General features: G+C 36.6%; 1 protein-coding gene across 10 annotated transcripts in view; it reads left to right on the top strand.

Moving 5' to 3' along the window:
* Nucleotides 1-19,870, top strand: part of DENND4A (DENN domain containing 4A) — a 120,878-nt gene that overhangs the window by 31,392 nt on the left and 69,616 nt on the right. For all 10 annotated transcript variants that reach the window (XM_002753255.6, XM_009005087.5, XM_009005086.5 and 7 more), the window contains 7 exons: nt 1,875-1,944; nt 5,848-6,017; nt 7,069-7,307; nt 11,870-11,936; nt 12,995-13,053; nt 14,991-15,135; nt 15,401-15,576. In XM_002753255.6, the coding sequence (XP_002753301.4) occupies nt 1,875-1,944; nt 5,848-6,017; nt 7,069-7,307; nt 11,870-11,936; nt 12,995-13,053; nt 14,991-15,135; nt 15,401-15,576 (926 nt within the window). The remainder of the gene's footprint in view (nt 1-1,874; nt 1,945-5,847; nt 6,018-7,068; nt 7,308-11,869; nt 11,937-12,994; nt 13,054-14,990; nt 15,136-15,400; nt 15,577-19,870) is intronic.

The following is a 19,870-nucleotide window of genomic DNA, read 5'->3' as shown; positions in this document are numbered from 1 at the left end:
AGTATGTTAGAAAGTCATTAAGTGCTGTAGTAAAAGAGAAAACCTAGAGTAGCATAAAAGGATATTGGAAGTAGTGGGGAATGGGTTGCAATTTTAAATTGAGTGGTCAGGGAAGCCCTTATTTGAAAGTAATATTTGAAGGCAGTAAGGAAGTTAATCATTCACGTATCACAGCCAAAGAATGTTTGAAATATACAGAACAGTCTATGTGACAGGCTTCATGGATGGAGCATTCCTGGCATGTTTTGGGAACAATAAGGAAAATGGTATGTCTTAAAGCAGAGTAAATTATGGGGAGAATAGAGATTGAAATGGGGGGTAGATGATTAGGGCCTTTAGGTGATTGTAAGGGCTTTGGCTTTTGTTCTAAGTGAGACTGAGATTTTGAACAGAACAGTGACATGCTCTGACATTTGATTTAAAAGGATCACTTGTCTGTATAGTGATAGACAGTGGTGGGAAGCAAAGGTGGAAGAAGGAAGACCATTTGGGAGATTATTGCAATCCAGGAGAGTAGGGGTGGAGTTGTACAAATCACATTAATTGTAATAATAAAAATTTTTATTATATTGGGAGATTATTGCAATCCAGGAAAGTAGGGGTGGAGTTGTACAAATCACATTAATTGTAATAATAAAAATTTTTATTATATACTTCATTTAATTATCAATGACATTACACTTCTTTATTTGAATGGATTGTTTAAGGAATGTGTATCATAAAACTATTTTACCCTTATTTCAAAATTTTAAATAAATTATTTATATATTTATTTAGTAATACTTACTGAACTCTACTATCTGTGAGCCTTTGGGAATACAGTGGTGAAGAAAACAAAGTCCCTCCCCTCATTGAGCATATATTCAAGAAGAAAGACAATGAACAAACAAATACAGCATGTAATGACAAATAGTCTAAAGAATAAAAACGGTGGCACAGTGGCTCACGCCTGTAATTCCAACATGTTGGGAGGCCGAGGTGAATGGATTACCTGAGGTCAGGAGTTGGAGACCAGCCTAGCCAACATAGTGAAACCCCGTCTCTACTAAAAATACAAAAATTAGCTGGATGTGGTGGTGTGTGTACCTGTAATCCCAGCTACTCCTGGAGGCTGAGGCAAGAAAATTGCTTGAACCTGGGAGGCGGTGGTTGCAGTGAGCTGAGATTGCGACTCCATCTCAAAAAAAAAAAAATCAGGTAGTCATGGTGATGCATGCCTGTAATCCCAGCTACTTGGGAGGCTGAGGCACAAGAATCACTTAAACCCAGGAGGGGGAGGTTGCAGTGAGCCATGATTGCACCACTGCACTCCAGCCTGGGTGACAGAGCGAGACTCTGTTTAGAAAAAAAGATTTGGAAGTTAAGTTGTTCTTTTAAGCAGTGGCGATTAAAGCCTGATTTGGAAATGAATTTGTGAGAAAATAGGAAGTAAGGAAGTGGACTGAACAAATTATAACTCTTGAGACATAAAGGATTGTAGAAAAACCTGGCAATATCTGAAACAGATTGTGAAGTTGAAGGTATGCACTTGAGTAGGTGTTTTTTAGTTTATCATTTATACCGACAGTTTGGACTTGAATAAAATCTAAATGGTTATGGCTTAGCTTTGTTTAAAAGAGTCAAGTTTTTCTCATGTTATTGCTGTTGCAAGGGAAAAAAGTTGTAATTTACTTCTGAAAGAAAAGTGAACAATGATTCCAATAAAATGTTGACAAAACAGTCAACTGAAAATAGAAATCTGTTACGACATTTTAGATAATATATATATCTCAAAAAAATAGATAATATATATTGGAGAGCTCAAGATTCTGTTTTATCAAGTTCCTGCCTTTTAAAAATTAAATCATATTTCTTTTTTTTTTTTTTTAATCCAGTGGGGATCGGCAGTATACTTGTGTTATAAAAAATCGGTGGCAAAGACGAACACTATATCTTACAAAGCTGGTAAGTGTTATTTTTCATGCAATACTTCATATATAAATGTATTACAGGGTCTGGAAAGGTTAAAGAGAAGAAAAATCCTGCCTAGGATGTATTATCAGGACTGGGACTATAATTCGTATCTTTTGATTCTCATTTTTGTCTTCACTCATGTATTTATTGGATGCTTAATGGAAGATTAATTTTTTTTGAGATTGAGTTTTGCTCTTGTTGCCCAAGCTGGAGTGCAATGGCGCCATCTCAGGTCACTGCAACCTCTGCCTCCTGGGTTCAAAGTTTTTAAATTAGCAGAAGTATGGGAAAATGTATTTATTTTCACTTTAAATTAATATTTCTTTAATACTTAGATTTAGTAAGAGTTGTAGCTCACATGCAATTATGTTTCATAATAATGAAAAATATAATAAACCAATTTGGAGTTTTATAATGCATAATCAAAATGTCCAATTTTCAGAGATCCCAAAATATCAACCATAGTGATTTTATTTATTTATTTATATTTATTTTTTTTCAGTTAATTTAGAAAGTTTATTTTGCCAAGGTTGTGGACACCCCTGTGACACAGCCTCAGCAGGTCTTGACGACAGGCGCCAGAGTGGCTGGGACACAGCTTGGTTTTTAAATTTAATTTAATTTAAATTTTTTTATTGCATTTTAGGTTTTGGGGTACATGTGCAGAACATGCAAGATAGTTGCATAGGTACACAGATGGCAGTGTGTTTTGCTGCCTTCCTCCCCTTCACCCACAATTGGCATTTCTCCCCAGGCTATCCCTCCCCAGCTCCCCTCACCACTGTCCCTCCCTGTTCCCCCCAATAGACCCCAGTGTGTAGTACCCCTTTCACTGTGTCCATGTGTTCTCATTTTTCCTCACCTGCCTATGAGTGAGAATATGCGGTATTTCATTTTCTGTTCTTGTGTTAGTTTGCTGAGAATGATGTTCTCCAGATTCATTCACGTCCCTACAAAAGACACGAACTCATCATTTTTGATTGCTGTATAATATTCCATGATGTATATGTGCCACATTTTCCCAGTCCAGTCTATCATCAATGGGCATTTGGATTGGTTCCAGGTCTTTGCTATTGTAAACAGTGCTGCAATGCACATTCGTGTGCATGTGTCCTTATAGTAGAACGATTTATAGTCCTTTGGATATATACCCAGTAATGGGATTGCTGGGTCAAATGGAATTTCTATTTCTAAAGCCTTGAGGAATCGCCACACTGTCTTCTACAATGGTTGAACTAATTTACACTCCCACCAACAGTGTAAAAGTGTTCCTATTTCTCCACATCCTCTCCAGCATCTGTCTCCAGATTTTTTAATGATCGCCATTCTAACTGGCGTGAGATGGTATCTCAATGTGATTTTGATTTGCATCTCTCTAATGACCAGTGATGATGAGCAGTTTTTCATATGTTTGTTGGCCTCATGTATGTCTTCTTTTGTAAAGTGTCTGTTCATATCCTTTGCCCATTTTTGAATGGGCTTGTTTGTTTTTTTCCTGTAAATCTGTTTGAGTTCTTTGTAAATTCTGGATATCAACCCTTTGTCAGATGGGTAAACTGCAAAAATTTTTTCCCATTCTGTTGGTTGCCGATTCACTGTAGTGACTCTTTCTTCTGCTGTGCAGAAGCTGTGGAGTTTGATTAGGTCCCATTTGTCTATTTTGGCTTTTGTTGCCAATGCTTTTGGTGTTTTGGTCATGAAGTCCTTGCCTACTCCTATGTCCTGAATGGTTTTGCCTAGATTTTCTTCTAGGGTTTTTATGGTGCCAGGTCTTAATGCATAGTGATTTTATTTACAAGAGAACGGATTCTGTCTTTTAAAAATTGCTTTTATGCAGGGCACAGTAGCCTGTAGTTCCAGCTTTTTGGGAGGCTGAGGCAGGAGGTTTGCTTAAGACCAGGAGTTCAAGGCCAGCCTGGGCAATATAGACCCTATCATTAAAAGTATATACATATGCATGTGTTTCAAGTTTCTCTGCTACTTTTTTTTTTTTTCTGGGAGACAGGGTCTCATTCAGTTGCTCAGGCTGGAGTACAGAGGCATGATTATAGCTAATTGCAACCTCAGATTCTTAGGCTCAGGGGATCCTCTTGCCTCAGTCTCCCTAGTACCTTGGTCTTCGGGCGCATCCCAGTATGCCTGGCTAATTTTTAAAATTTTTGTAGAGACATGGTCTTGCTTATGTGGCCCAGGTTGGTCTCAAATTCCTGGGCTCAAGCACTCCTCATACCTCAGTCTCCCAAAGTGATGGGATTACAGGTGTGAGTCACCATACCCGGCCTCTGTTTTTTTGGATCTACAATTGATTACTTTTTTTTTTTTTTTTGAGATAAGGTCTTACTCCGTTGCCTAGGCTAGAGTGCAGTGGCGTGATCATAGCTCACTGCAACCTTGAACTACTGGGCTCAAGCAGTCCTCACACATCAGCCTCCCAAGTAACAGACTGAGAGTACATGGCGGCATGTGCTGGCATGACCAGCTAATTTTTTTTTTTTTTTTTTGTAAGTAGAGATGGAGTCTTGTTATATTGCCCAGGGTGCTCTTGAACTCCTTGGCTAAAGTGATCCTTCCACTTCAGCCTCCCAAAGTGCTGAGATTATAGGCATGAGCCACTGTAGTGGCCTTCATCACTATTTCCATACTTCCTTTATGACCTTATTATTACCTCATGACCTGAGAGTGTAGTACAGAGTTCACTACAGATCCTCATGGGACCTATTTGCTGACTAGATGTAATTAAATAATTTTAGAACTGCCTTGGACTTTAGATTATCTACTTTATCTCATTTTATAAATGAGAAAACCATCTCATCTATAGTCCTGTAGTATATCATTTGTCCAAAGTCACAGAGATATTAGTGGCAGAACCAACAACCGCTTACATTCCCCCAGTTTATCTTTTTGTCTTTGTGGTTATGTCTAGTGATAGTTTCTACTTGACTTTAAGGGATTTATGGCCAGGGAACCTATTTTCTATATCTAGTCCCACAAAATGTGGTACAAGGTTCTTCCTGGAATGTATTCAGTGGAAGATACATGGACCATTTTCCAGACTAGTTTACCTAACGTGAAATCATAGGCCACTTAAAACTCTATCTTCTGCAACAGCTGGGGCTACAAATAAATAAATAAAATAAAACAAAACAACTCTATCTTTGGCCGGGTGTGGTGGCTAATGCCTGTAATACCAGCACTTTGGGAGGCCGAGGCAGGTGGATCATGAGGTCAGGAGATCACGACCATCTTGGATAACACAGTGAAGCCCCATGTCTACTAAAAGCAAAACAAAACAAAAACGCTATCGTCATATAATGTGGTGTTATTTAGAAACTGAGCTTGAGTTGATACTATTCCTAAGACATTGTAAATATATGACTCTCCTATTTTTATGAGTACTTTTCCTGTATTTATGCTTGAAGTTAACATATACTCCTATGGGATATGAATTTTAATGTGTAAAAGCCCCCTGAGGGAAAGTTATTGACAGCTGATGAAGTAGATAGGTTAAAATAAACCATAAACTTAGTATGCTTTTTAAGGTAGTGTGACCACAAACTAAATTTTTAGAAGTGTGTTTGTGCATTTCTCTGAGATGACCTTTTTCTTGTTAGCTTTAACATAGCCTTTGTGGATGAAGCTTGATAAATATTAAGCAGTTAGTTAATATTTACTAATATTTAATATTAGTTAATATTTAATAATTAAGCAGTTAGTTACAATATTTAAGGATTAAAATCTCTATGAATCCTACTGAAGCATTCAGTGTTATTTGATGAACATATATATAATGCTTTGGCATTCCAAATGTATGAAATAATAAAGCATTTTATTATTGAAATAATAAACACCTAAATTCAAGAGATGATTACCTAATATTTATTATTGTTTTTATAGGTCTAATTTGTAGATATCCTCAAGAAGATTATGAGTCATTCTCACTACCAGAATCTGTTCCTCTATTTTGTTTACCAATGGGTGCAACCATTGAATGTTGGCCATCAAATAGCAAATACCCTCTCCCAGTATTTTCTACATTTGTTTTAACTGGAGCCTCAGCTGAAAAGGTATTATGTGTTTGACAAACTGTATCTGCAAGTTTCTTGTATATTTTCCAGTTTTTTATAATGCAAGGAATTGTATGGGAAAAACTGATTAAATTTAACGCATTATGCATACTTTGTGACTTGCTTGAAATAACTGTATCTAGGGATGCAGGAAAAGAGAATTTTTATTTTGTCCCATACACGTAAATGCTTTATTATGACTATGGTGAAAGATTTTTTTCATCATCGAATGATGATCCTTCATTGGTTCATTTTCTGTGATAAAGAAGGTTTGGGCCGGGCGCGGTGGCTCAAGCCTGTAATCCCAGCACTTTGGGAGGCCGAGGCGGGTGAATCACGAGGTCAAGAGATTGAGACCATCCTGGTCAACATGGTGAAACCCCATCTCTACTAAAAATACAAAAAATTAGCTGGGCACGGTGGTGCGTGCCTGTAATCTCAGCTACTCAGGAGGCTGAGGCAGAATTGCCTGAACCCAGGAGGTGGAGGTTGCAGTGAGCCGAGATCGCGCCATTGCACTCCAGCCTGGGTAACAAGAGCGAAACTCTGTCTCAAAAAAAAAAAGAAGGTTTGAAGTAACATTATTAAATATGTAATACAATTTGAATCATAGACATGATAGTTGGAAGGGACCTGGAAATTATCAAGTTTAACATTCTCATTTTATGGATAGGGAAATTGAGGTCCCAAGAAATTCAATGATTGCCCAAAGTTGGAATTTGTATTTCCGTACCTAAATTTTCATCTCACTTTCTACCAAGTAATTATTTTCAATCATTTTCTTATAGAGAATATTGATACAATTGCTTCCACTCTTTATAAAACAAGTAATCAAAACATCTTTTCTTTCTATAGTAAGGAGATATAAGAATAGACCTGTAGAGTTCTTACATACATCAAGAAAGCAGGAGGGGTGTCTCTTCATTACTGTGTTCCTAATACCTGGCATCTCACCTGGCTCATAGCAAGCATTTATTAAATATTTAACTGATGATGTGATTTAGACACATGATACAAAGTGTATTTACTGGATATTTTACTTGTTTTGCAGATTTATGGTGCTGCTATTCAGTTTTATGAACCATACTCTGAGGAGAATCTCACAGAAAAACAGAGACTTCTTTTGGGTTTAACATCAGCAGATGGGAAGTCTGATAGTTCCAAAACAATTCATACTAGTAAATGCATCTGTCTTCTTTCTCACTGGCCTTTTTTTGATGCATTTAGAAAGTTTCTGACTTTTCTATATCGTTATTCCATCTCTGGGCCTCACGTCCTTCCAATTGAGAAGTAAGTTAAAAGGGTTCTTGGTTCAACATTTGACAGATCTTTCCATTATGTGGCAAATTTGTATTGGCAACTGGGTAAATTTTATGTGGATGCTAGATTTCTCAAGAGTTACTTGAAAAATGTAGTTTATTCAGTCAGGTAATATTTCTCCATTGTATGTTTATAGTCTTGTTATTTTAAATAATTTTATTTCCAATGCGATGAAATTAATGTTTCATTTGTTTAAAGCTCTTGTGAAGTTTAGAGAACCTAATCTAGACAAATATTGAAAATCTTTTTGCTAATTTAAAAATTCTTATTTTACATATAATATTTCTTACTGGGGCTGGGTGTGATGGCTCACACCAATAATCTCAGCACTTCGGGAAGCTGAGACACACAGATCACTTGAGTCCAGGAGTTCGAGACCAGCCTGAGCAATATGGCATAACAGCATGTCTAAAAAGTACAAAAATTAGTTGGACATGGCCCATGCCTGTAGTCCCAGCTGCTCTGGAGGCCAGGGCACGACAATCACCTGAACCTGGGAAGCAGAGGTTGCAGTGAGCTGCAATCACTCCACTGCACTCCAGCCTGGGGGACAGAGGGAGACCCTGTCTCAGAAAAAAAGAAAAATTCCTTACTGTATTTACCTATCGTGAATGGGAAGGAGAAATTTTTTTTCTTTGACTATATACACAATAATGGAATTGCCCGATCTACTCATTTTAAAGATAATAAACCCGTTAAATGTTAATAAATGTCTTTTTTGAAAAATAACTTTTCCGAAACTAAAAAAACTTTAGTGAGAATAGCATTGTTTTATGTTTTTGCAAATATCTAAAATGTTTAGCTTAATTGAACATAGCTGGGCTCGAGTGTATGGTCCCGCATTTAATCTGTTGCAGTAGTTGTTTTGGTTGAAGTATATGGAGAAAGCCTGGCCTCTCACCGATGGGTAGGTTGAAAAAGGAGGTGTTTTGGATAATATTTTTAGAAAGTTGTGGATATTCTTCTTTTTTTTTGACACCGCACCAAGCTTGACAAGTGCTGCTTCTTACATTTACAATGTGGAATCTGAAACTTTAGCAATGAACTTTGTCAGTTACATTAAAAACTATTCGTCTGGTTGGGCGTAGTGGCTCACACCTGTAATCCTAGCACTTTGGGAGGCTTCGGCAGGCAGATCACCTGAGGTCTGGAGTTCAGGACCAGCCTGGGCAACATGATGAAACCCCGTCTCTTAAAAAAACAAAGAAATACAAAAATTAGTTGGCTGTGGTTGCAGGCAACTGTAATCCCTCCTCTGGAGGCTGAGGCAGGGGGAATAATTGCTTGAACCCAGAAATTGGAAGTTGCAGTGAGCCAAGATTGTACCACTACTCTCCAGCTTGGGTGACAGAGCAAGACTCTGTCTCCAGAAAAAAAGATCTATTGGTCTGCTTGACTGTGTGGAACTTTTCTTTATGCATTATTTTGTAATATTGAGCATTAGTCATTTGAAAAATACTGATTTGCCAAATTAAGTGCATCTTCCAAATGTATACACATTTTATTATTAATATTAAGAAATCACATATGTTAATATCACCACCTATCTTAGACAAGTTTTTGAGCATTAGGAAGCTGTCATGCTTATGGTGGCAGAATTCTAATTTCCACTTGAAAGTTTGTGTTTAATTATTGGCAAATACTGCCAGTTATTTTCTTTGAAGCAAAAGGCTCACTTTGTTCATTTTCATATAGAAAATATCTGTTGAATAAAACTCAACACTGGATAACCTTAGTTTGTCAGTCATCTTTCTTTTTTTCCTTTCCTTTTTTTTTTGAGATGGAGTTTTGCACTTATTGCCCAGGCTAGAGTGCAATGGTGCATCTTGGCTCACTGTAACCTCTGTCTCCTGGGTTCAAGTGATTCTCCTCCCTCAGCCTCCTGAATAGCTGGGATTACAGGTGCATGCCGCCACGCCCGGCTAATTTTGTATTTTTGGTTAGAGATGGGGTTTGCCATGTTGGTCAGGCTGGTCCTGAACTCCTAACCTCAGGTGAAATACCTGCCTCAGCCTCCCAAAGTGCTGGGATTACAGGTGTGTACCACTGCACCCGGCCTGTCAGTCATCTTTCAAACAAAAATGTGCCCTGTGGGGAAAAAACCAGCAAATTCACTCACAACTCAGTCGCGCAAGTTCGTTTCCAAAATGGACAACCATTGTACTTTTGTACACAACAGAAGTTCTTTATGTATACTTTCTCTGTCATCATACAGAATTTTTTAGATATACACTATAGCCAAAAACTTAATAAAATTAGTAATATTTACTGCTAATGCTGATACTTTTACTGTGAGTGTATAGTAGTAAAGAAAATAGCAACTACTAGTACACTTTGGTGCCACTGCCTTGATTCATCCTAAGTCACCAGCAATTTTACCCTCAGTGCTCTTGCACTGTCAGTGCAAATGTCAACATTGTGCGAAAAGCAAATGACATCATATGATTTTTTTGATTGTTTCGTTTTTTTAATTGTTTTTCTTTTTCTTGTCTTTTTTTTCTTTTTTTTTTTTTTTATAGAGACGAGGTTTCACCATGTTGGCCAGGCTGGTCTCAAACTCCTGCTTTTAGGTGATCCGCCTGCCTTGGCTTCCCAAAGTACTGGGATTATAGGCGTGGGCCCACCACGCCCGGCCTTTGTTTTTATTTTTTGACATAGACTCTGGTTCTGTTGGCCAGAGTGGGGTACAGTGGTGCGATCTCAACTCACCGCAACCTCTGCCTCTTGGGCTCAAGTGATTCTCATGCCTCACCCTCCTGAGCAGCTGGGATTACAGGCATGTGCCACCATGCTTAGCTGATTTTTGTATTTTTGGTAGCTGGTCTCAAACTCCTGACCTCAAGTGATCTGCCCAGCTTGGCCTCCCAAAATGCCAAGATTACAAGTGTGAGCCACTGAGCCTTGCATGTTTTTGTTTTTTGTTTTTTGTTTTCTTTTTGAGACTGAGTCTCACTCTGTTGCCCAGGCTGGAGTGCAGTGGCACAATATCAACTCACTGCAACCTCTGCCTCCTGGGTTCAAGTAGTTCTTTGCCTCAGCCTCCTGAGTAGCTGGGACTACCAGCGCCTGCCACCATGCCCAACTAAATTTTGTGTTTTTAGTAGAGACAAGATTTCACTATCTTGGCCAGGTTTGTCTTGAACTTCTCACCTTGTGATCCACCCACCTTAGCCTCCCAGAGTGTTGGGATTACAGGCCTGAGCTACCGCACCCGACCTGTTTTTGTTTTTGAAGCGGTGTCTCACTCTGTTGCCCAGGCTGGAATGCCATGGCATGATCATGGCTCACTGCAGGCTGGACCTTCTGGGCTCAAGCCATCCTCTCACCTCAGCCCCTCCAAGTAGCTGTAGTATAGGCACATGCCATCATGCCCAGCTAATTTTTGTATTTTTTTGTAGAGATGAGTTTCACCATGTTGCTTAGGCTGGTCTTGAACTCTTGGGCTCAATCAGTTCACCTGCCTCAGCCTCCCAGAGTGCTGGGATTACTGTACCTAGTCGATATCATACTATTATTATTATTATAAAAATAGTTTTGACCTTGCAGATCTTCCCTGAATGGATCTTGAAGATCTTGAGGGGTTTGTGAATCCTGCTTTGTTTTCTGCTGTTCTAACTACTTCATAATTCAAGCAGATGTGTGTGCTGTGGTAGTCATCCCCTGCTTAACATTTATTTAGATTATGAATACTTTAATGCTAGGCACTGGTGGCTTTATGCCTTTTTTACATTTCCTATCATGTCTTTTTACATAGTAAACAGTCAACATGTTTGTAACTTAATAAATTTCTAGTATTGTACATCTAGTTGGCATTTTCTCAGTTCCGAAAACAAGATGATTTTGAAATAATGTTTTTTTAAAAATAATATAAACATATTCAGACTGGAACGAAAATTTAAAAAAAATCAGAAATAAAATAGCTTATTCCCCCCCACCACACCGGAAAGATTTTTCAGTATGATTGCTTTTCTTCTATTCCATGGTGTTCAAAACAAAACCCATAAATCTAGCTTTTATCCATCTTATTCTGGGAGAAAACTTACAAAATCAGTAATAGAAATTGTAATGTATTATTAATAGAAAATATACTCTTCATCTTTTAGAAGCTATTAAACTGTTTCATTATTTCTGGAGCATCTTAAGTGTTTGTTGTATATACAGTATGAGCAATTGACTAAAAAGCATATTATAAATATAAGAATTTACTTTTTGGGTAATTTCCCAATCACTGATACCTCACATATTATCTACTTAGGGAGAGGTAAAAGTTAAACAGACTTTTAAGATAGTGATAACAAACATTGTTGACTGTGAATACCTATTAATGTGAAAAGTCACTGGGTTTAGACAGAAGCAACTTTAATAGGATGAATGATTTTTGGTTGTTCACTTGTTTTCATAGTATTAGGGATTTCAAAATAATAGGTACTCAGGACTTTTGACTCAACTTGGACTTGTGATAACATGTTGACCTTTACAGCATATGGTGTTCACTTTGGAATCACTTACACTTTTGTTTGTTTGTTTTCAAGGCATATTTCTCATTTTATGCATAAAGTTCCTTTTCCATCTCCTCAGAGACCACGGATTTTAGTTCAGGTAAGGCTTTTTTGTTTTTTATTTGGGGGACCTATGGGTTTTTATTGGCTCTGTCAAAATGTAACATAAGAATAACAGTTTTGATTGAGGGAAAAAAACCTAATGAGATTTAGAGAGGACCAGATACTATTCTCTGTTGTAGTTTGGGGCCTTTATATTTTATTAACTCCTCCTAGACATCTGTGTTTCTTAGAGAAAGGGGTTCAAGAATTAAAGAAGTAGGTTGAAGTAGACATTTTGAATACATAGAAAGGAACTGTTTTCCCCTGAATTTGTTGTAGGCATTTGAAAGTTTGAACCTTTGGCAATTATTTAAAAGTTAAATGTGTTAGAATAGATATAAGGAAAAGTTGTATGTGCATAAATTTGAAAATGTAGATAAGAGTAATTATTATATTGATACAGATAAAATATCTAAAAAATATTATTTTGAGCTTTAAATTCAGTCTGAATATCTGCATGTCATTTCTGTCTTATTTCCTAGTATTTAGTGTAAGAAAATACACAGCACACTTTTATGTTTAGATACACACAACATATTGTTTTACAGAGGAAGTCAGCAAAATTTTTTGGTTATTGGTCATACACTAAATATTTTAGTCTTTATAGGTCATCTGCTCTCTATCACAATTATTCAGCTCTGCTGTTACAGCACAAGAGCAGCTAGGTAATATGTAAAGAATGAGCATGCTACATTTCAGTAAAACTTTGTTTATAGAAACAGACAATTTATGGATTTGTCATGTAGGCTATAGGTTTGTCGACCCTGGTATTATGATATTAAATGAATAATTTAGTCTTTCAATGTGAATTTGTTAAAATGGCATCGGGGAAACCATTGAGGACAGAAGAAAAGAGAAGGTTCACAGTAAGAAGAGTTAGTATTTGGAAGGGGTCAGGACATGTTTTTCAAGAACTTAGTGAGTGATATAAATTGTTCTGATACTGGTAAATGGATATAGTGAAACTTCATGGGCATAATCATTATATATTTTTAACAAAAAGTATGTTTTAAAATTCATCTTTATGTTTCAAATTCTTTATTTTAAATCTTCCAGTTATCACCACATGATAATCTGATTCTCAGTCAGCCTGTGTCTTCACCTCTTCCACTAAGGCAAGTAAAACTTATTTCTATTCATTTTTCTCTCAATCTAACATAACATCCAAATATTTTCTTTTTCCCAGCTAAAATTTCAAATTTTGATGGAAATACTTCTCATTTAACTATTTCTTCTCTAAATTCCTTTTACTTAATATTTGGGTTGTAGTTACTGAAGAAAAAAACTTTTATAATAATGTTTTACATTTTTTATATCTATTATTACTAAGTACCTACTATTGTGTAAGTGTGTGTATGTATTTATATATGTAGATTATGAGAACAATTGTTTTTAGTTTTAATTGACCTCTGAAGAATATTCAAATGCAATTAACTTTTCTCTTTTTTAAATGCAATTAAATTGAACCCAAAAGAAAAAAAAATAGTTCTGAGTATTAAACTGTAGGACAATGTATTTTATTACCTTAAAAGTTCAGAGAAATTATGAAGTATGTTTTCTCTACAGTATCCTTTCTTGAAATTTGATTAGCTGTGTAATTTTTTTCATTAGAGAAATGGTTACAATCTAATTAGTTATATAGCAGATACCTAAGGGAGACCAGCTGCCATCTTTGATGTTAATTTTGTAAGAATTGCAGATTATTTCATCACCAGCTCTCAGCCCAGAGTGACCAGTGTTTTCTTAACTTTGTTTGAGCTGAAAATAAACTGGAAACATTGACTGAGACTATGTATGTCATTCCAAATTACATAAAGGACTTTTTTTTAGGTAACAGCTTTATTGAGATATGTTCACATATCATATAATTCATCCAATTAAAGTGTATTATTTGGTAGTTGTATTCACAGAGTTCTGCAGCTGTCATTTTAGTAAATTTTAGAACATTTTTGTCACTCTAAAAAGTAGCTATTCACCCTTCAGCAGTTAACCTCCTTAATTCCTCCCATCCCTAACACATGCATACCCCTCTCCAGCCCTAGGCAACCACTAATATAGATTCTGTCTTTGTAATCTGTCTATACTGGACATTTTATATAAATGGAATCATACAATATGTAGTCTGGCTTCTTTGACTTAGATTAATGTTTCCAAAGTCTATTCATGCTACATCATGTATCAGTACTTCTTTTTATTGCCAAATAATATTTTATTGTATGGATATACCTTGCATTTATCTGCTTATCAGTTGATAGACATTTGGGATAGTTCCACATTTTGGCTACTATGAACATCCCCAAATTTTTTTGTGGACATATGTTTTCATTTTACCAGGAGGCTTTTGTTATTAGTTTTGCTTTATTTAAAAAAAAAATTAATCCAGTGAAACTAGTTGTTTAGCTTTATATAAACAAAATACTTGCTGGCTTACTGAACTATTTACTTTGTCAGTTCAGTATTTTGTTACTATATAGAAGGCCGAAGTTTGTTGTTTTCATTATTAACTTGCTTTGTATGTGTATCTCATCATTTTATACCTCTTGATTTCCTATTACTGTTACTGCTGCAGTAGTAAAGATTATCTAGTCATAAATCTAAGTTTTAATGTGTATTTACCTTAAGGGAAGTGGGCCTATAAGTCATACGGTTTTTCTGATAATCACAGTGAAACATAGGCCATGTTCAAAAAACTTCCATTTAAGGATTTACCTTTATACCATCCCTTTTAAAAATTGCATTCTTTATTTGGACATTATCTACTTGACAGATCTTTTTATATGAAATGAAGCAGATGACTCTTCATTTTCTTTATTGAATACAATGCAAAAGAATGATTTGGAATCTCCTAAAACTGCATTGTTTTCATAGTGTGTTTGTGATTTAGTGTTTTCCCGGCCTTAAAGCAGTAATCATGTTTACCAGTGAATGTATAATTCCAGTCATACCCTAATCAACATATGTAATACAAATCAACTACTTTTGCCTATTGTATTAGATAATGAAGTGTTTGGTTCATTATTTTTAAATTATATGTTTTTGTTCGGATTGACAGTGGTGGCAAGTTTTCAACACTACTCCAGAATTTAGGTCCTGAAAATGCTGTGACACTACTGGTGTTTGCAGTAACAGAACATAAAATTCTCATCCATTCCCTACGGCCGTCCGTGCTTACTAGTGTGACAGAAGCCTTAGTGTCTGTGAGTATCGGTTTCTTACTGGCAGTCAATTTAGTTTAAACTTAGTTTATATAATTTAAAGCTATTTTAATGCTTAAGTAAAATTCACAGAGTAATGAATTTGTGTTTTCTGAAAGCAGTTTTGATTTCCTGACCATTAACTCTAGTTATAATTATTTAATTCATTATCAGGCATTAGGCTTTAGGTAATAATTTTTTGTGTGTGCTGACAAATTATGCTTCTGTGTCAAAAAGCTAAATACTCTCCTATCTCTGTTTATCCAAGATGATTTTCCCTTTCCACTGGCCATGCCCATATGTTCCTCTCTGCCCACTGGCTTTAGCAGATGTCTTGAGTGCACCATGTCCATTCATAGTAGGGATTGATTCAAGATACTTCGACCTCTATGATCCTCCACCAGATGTCAGTTGTGTTGATGTAGATACCAACACTATTTCTCAGTAAGTACATTTTAGTGATCCTACACCTATATTTTACAACTTTGTAGCATATGTAACTATGTATTTTATGATAGGTAGGATTTTTTTAAGATATATTGTTTTCTTTGTATGTGGGTATTACATCTTTGAATCAGACCTTATTATGCTTCCATGGAATACATTTAGAGTATTAAAGGTTTTGTTGGAAACACTATACCTTTTATACTCAGGCTTTCAATATTTAAGAAACATTTCCAGGTTATTCTTGCTTAGAAATGTAGCCAGGCTGTGCGAGGTGGCTTACGCCTGTAATCCCAGCACGTTGGGATGCCGAGGTGGGCGGATCACAAGATCAGGAGTTCAAGGCCAGCCTGGACAACATGGTGAAACCCCATCTCTACTAAAAATAAAAAAAATTAGCCAGGCATGGTGAGCACCTGTAATCCCAGCTACTCCCGAGGCTGAGGCAGGAGAATCTCTTGAACCTGGGAGGTGGAGGTTGCAGTGAACTGAGATCGCATCATTGCATTCCAGCCCAAGTGACAGTGTGACTCCATCTCAAAAAAGAAATTTAGCCAAAGGGAAATTGAGATTACAAATAGAAAAAGTTTATTTCCCTTTAGTGAGATGAGTATAGGTGAAATCACAAATTGGATTAAAACACTTTTGTTTGACTAATATTTCAATCTTATTTCCAGTCTTTTATAATACTATTAGAATACTTAAATATAGGCTGGGCATGGCAGCTAACGCCTGTAATCCCAGCACTTTGGGAGGCCCAGGCAAGTGGATCACTTGAGGTAAGGAGTTCAAGACCAGCCTCGCCAATGTGGTGAAATCCTGTCTCTCCTAAAAATGCAAAAATTAGCTGGATATGATGATGGTTACCTGTAATCTTAGCTACTTGGGAGTCTGAGGCAGGAGAATCACTTGAACCCTAGAGGCAGAGGTTGCAGTGAGCTGAGATTGCACCACTGCACTTCAGCCTGGGCGACAGAAGGAGATTCGATCTCAAAAAAAAAAAAGAATACTTAAACATCATCGTAAAATAAATGCTTTAAAGTTTTAAAATAACTTTTAAATTATACATAATTTCATTATCTTAACACCCTTGGGATGCAAGGATTTTATGTTTTCATCTCTTTGCATTGAAATTATATGTAAGTTATAGCTATTAGAACTATTTTTAAAGTCTTTTTATAATTCTATATTGTTTTGTGTTTCATTTTAAATTTAATCATAATCTATTGAGGGAAGAGGAAATTGATACACTGTCCACATTACATCCACAGGACATGCTCAAGTATGATTTTGTCTAATAAAGCCCCAGAGCTGGTACAGCTTTTACACTAAAATATGTAAAAGTGAAATAGGTTTTTCTCCTTTTTTTTTTTTTTTTTTTTTTTTTTAAGAGACGGAGTCTCACTCTGTCTCCCGGGCTGGAGTGCAGTAGCATGATCATACCTGATTGCCAAATTTCTGGGATCAAGCAGTCCTGCCTTAGCCTCCAAAGTAGCTAGGACTACGGGTGTGTACCACCATGCCTGGCTTATCTTTTCATATTTTTTTATAGAGAAGGGGTCTTGCAGTGTTGCCCCAGCTGGTCTGGAACTTCTAACATCATTTGGTCCTCCTCCCTTGGCCTCTCAAAGCATTGGGATTACAGATGTGAGCCACCACACCGTTTTTCTCCATTTTTAAATAAAAGCTTTTTAAAAAAATAATTTATTTTTTTTGAGACTGAGTCTCATTCTGTTGCTCAGGCTGGAGTGTGCAGTGGTGCAGTCTCAGCTCACTATAACCTCTTCCTCCCAGGCTCAAGCGATTCCCCTGCCTCAGCCTCCCAAGTAGCTGGGACTACAGGCACATACTACCACACTGGGCTACGTTTTGAATTTGAGTAGAGAGGGGTTTCACCATGTTGGCCAGGCTGGTCTCAAACTCCTGCCCTCAGGTGATCTGCCTGCCTTGGCCTCCCAAACTGCTGGGACTACAGGTGTGAGCCACTGTGCCCAGCTTAAACTTTAGCTTTTTGCTTTAATTATGAAATCTTAGATTCGTTATCAGTCTTGTCATATGTCAAAACCTCAAGTGCCTAAACCATTAGAAAAGTTTAGCAGAAAACGAGTAGTCTATTATAAAGCATGCATGCTGTCAAAAAGTTTTTATTCATGGAAAGGCTGACCAAGAAAATATGAAATATATTTTAGGCATAAAAGCCATTTTACATCTGGCATCAATAGATTAAATGACTTTTTACCATCAATATTTCATTCTTTACCGGAACTGTTTAATACTTTTAAACATTTAAGTAATATAACTTTTTGTTGCCAGTTTAATGTTACATTATGTAATATTTTTTAATTGAAATTCACAGTGGTAGAGGAGTGTATACTGTGTTTATTATGGTAATAAGTTGTATGTTCCCCTTTCTACCATCTCTTAATTTGTTAAAAGAATTTTCTTGGCTGGGTGTGATGACTCATACCTGTAATCCCAACACTTTAGGAGGCTGAGGTAGGAGGATCACTTGAGGCCAGAAGAGACTCTGTTTATACAAAAAAATTAAAACTTAAATAATTTTGTCTTCCTACTTATTTTCTTTTTCTTTCTTTTTTCTTTTTTGAAGTTGCTGAGTTCTGAATTCTTTTCTTTCTGCTTTGATCACTAATCAGTTAAAGAATCAAAGAAACATGAGTTGTTTGTGCTCATGAATTCTTGACGTTATCACCCTCCCAAACTGGTGGAGGACTAGGCTAGACAGCCTTCTAATTTCCTTCAGTTAGAATTTCTGAAGCCCCAGCCTGAAATTTGAAAGAAAAACAAATCCCAAGTATGGAATTTTTGGTTTCTTTTTCCCCTCCCTGTCTGTCTTAAATATGTATAACGCAGACTATACTTTAAATACCAAGAAATTTCTGAAGAAAGGGAAATAAATTAATATGTATGTACTAAGTGTAAGGCTACATGCATAGCCTAAGTTATCTCGTGTTATTGTCCATACTTTGTGAGGTAGTTCTTATTAACCCCTCTGACAGATAAGGAAACCAAAGCTTAGATTTGTAAGCAACTTATCAAAGGGCACATGGCTTATACTGTCAGAACTGGGTTTTAAAGCCATTACTGTTTGACTCCAAAACTAATGCTTCTACCACTAATTTTTGGGTAACTATGTAATATGTGTATGTCATAAAATAATATATAATATAGTAATCTTATAAGTGGAAGTCATCATGTATGAGTAAATATGCATTTACTCATAAGATGATCTTTTTGTTTGTTTGTTTGAGAGGAAGTCTGGCTGTGTCACCAGGCTGGAGTGCAGTGGCGCAGTCTCTGCTCGCTGCATCCTATTTCTGGTTCAAGTGATTCTTCTGCCTCAGCCTGCCAAGTAGCTGGGACTACAAGTGTGCATCACCACGCCCAGCTAATTTTTTGTATTTTTAGTAGAGACAGGGTTTCACCATGTTGGCCAGGCTGGTCTCGATCTCTTGACCTTGTGATCTGCCCGCCTCGGCCTCCCAAAGTGCTGGGATTACAGGCGTGAGCCACCACGCCCAGCTAAGATGATCTTTCTTATAAGAGGATGATCATAGACCAAAGTCACATACTTCATAAAATTCCTTTACTCAGCCAGGTTTTAGAGTGAAGATAACAAGGGGAAGAGGCAGAAGTTATGGCAGTAAGTAACAGTAATTAGATGTGATCAGATGATACTAAGATGTTGTTCATTCATTTATGCCATAAACATATCCCGAGTGCCCTTTTTTGCTAGGCACTGGGAATAAAATGGCAAACCACATATTTTCCTTTCTCTTAAGACACTCATAATTAAATCTGGCAAGACAGTCACTATGCAGTAAATGGTAAGACACAGTGGTAAAGCGGTGTTATGGAGTTTCATCAAGAAAATGATTTAAAAAGTGTTTCTACCTTACTTTCTTACTATATAATACAGGATTCCATGCTGTCAGTCATTGTAAATGTAATCACACCTTTGCAGCAGGACATCTGCAGTTTGATTCTGCCCTATCTTTATTTTTATTCTCATTTATAGAAAGATAGATGGAGGAAATTGCAAGATAGTCATTCTTTGTCAGCTTAAGCTTTCTTATCCCACTGTTTTTTCTTTGTTTACTTTTTAAAGTGATATTTGCCCTTTTTTGTTCAGTGGGAAGTTTAGAGAATATAAAAAGGTTCACCAAGTTCCACTATACACCTGTGCTATGTTGTTCTGTAGTGGTTAGGATATGAGTGATATACTTTTCTTCTCTTTTTCTATACATTTTTCAAGTTTTCTAAAATGAATATTCAT

The sequence above is a fragment of the Callithrix jacchus genome, chromosome 8 (genome assembly GCF_049354715.1).
Source record: "Callithrix jacchus isolate 240 chromosome 8, calJac240_pri, whole genome shotgun sequence".
In the NCBI taxonomy this organism is placed as follows: Eukaryota; Metazoa; Chordata; class Mammalia; order Primates; family Cebidae; genus Callithrix; species Callithrix jacchus.
This window is presented reverse-complemented; position numbering and strand designations above follow the sequence as displayed.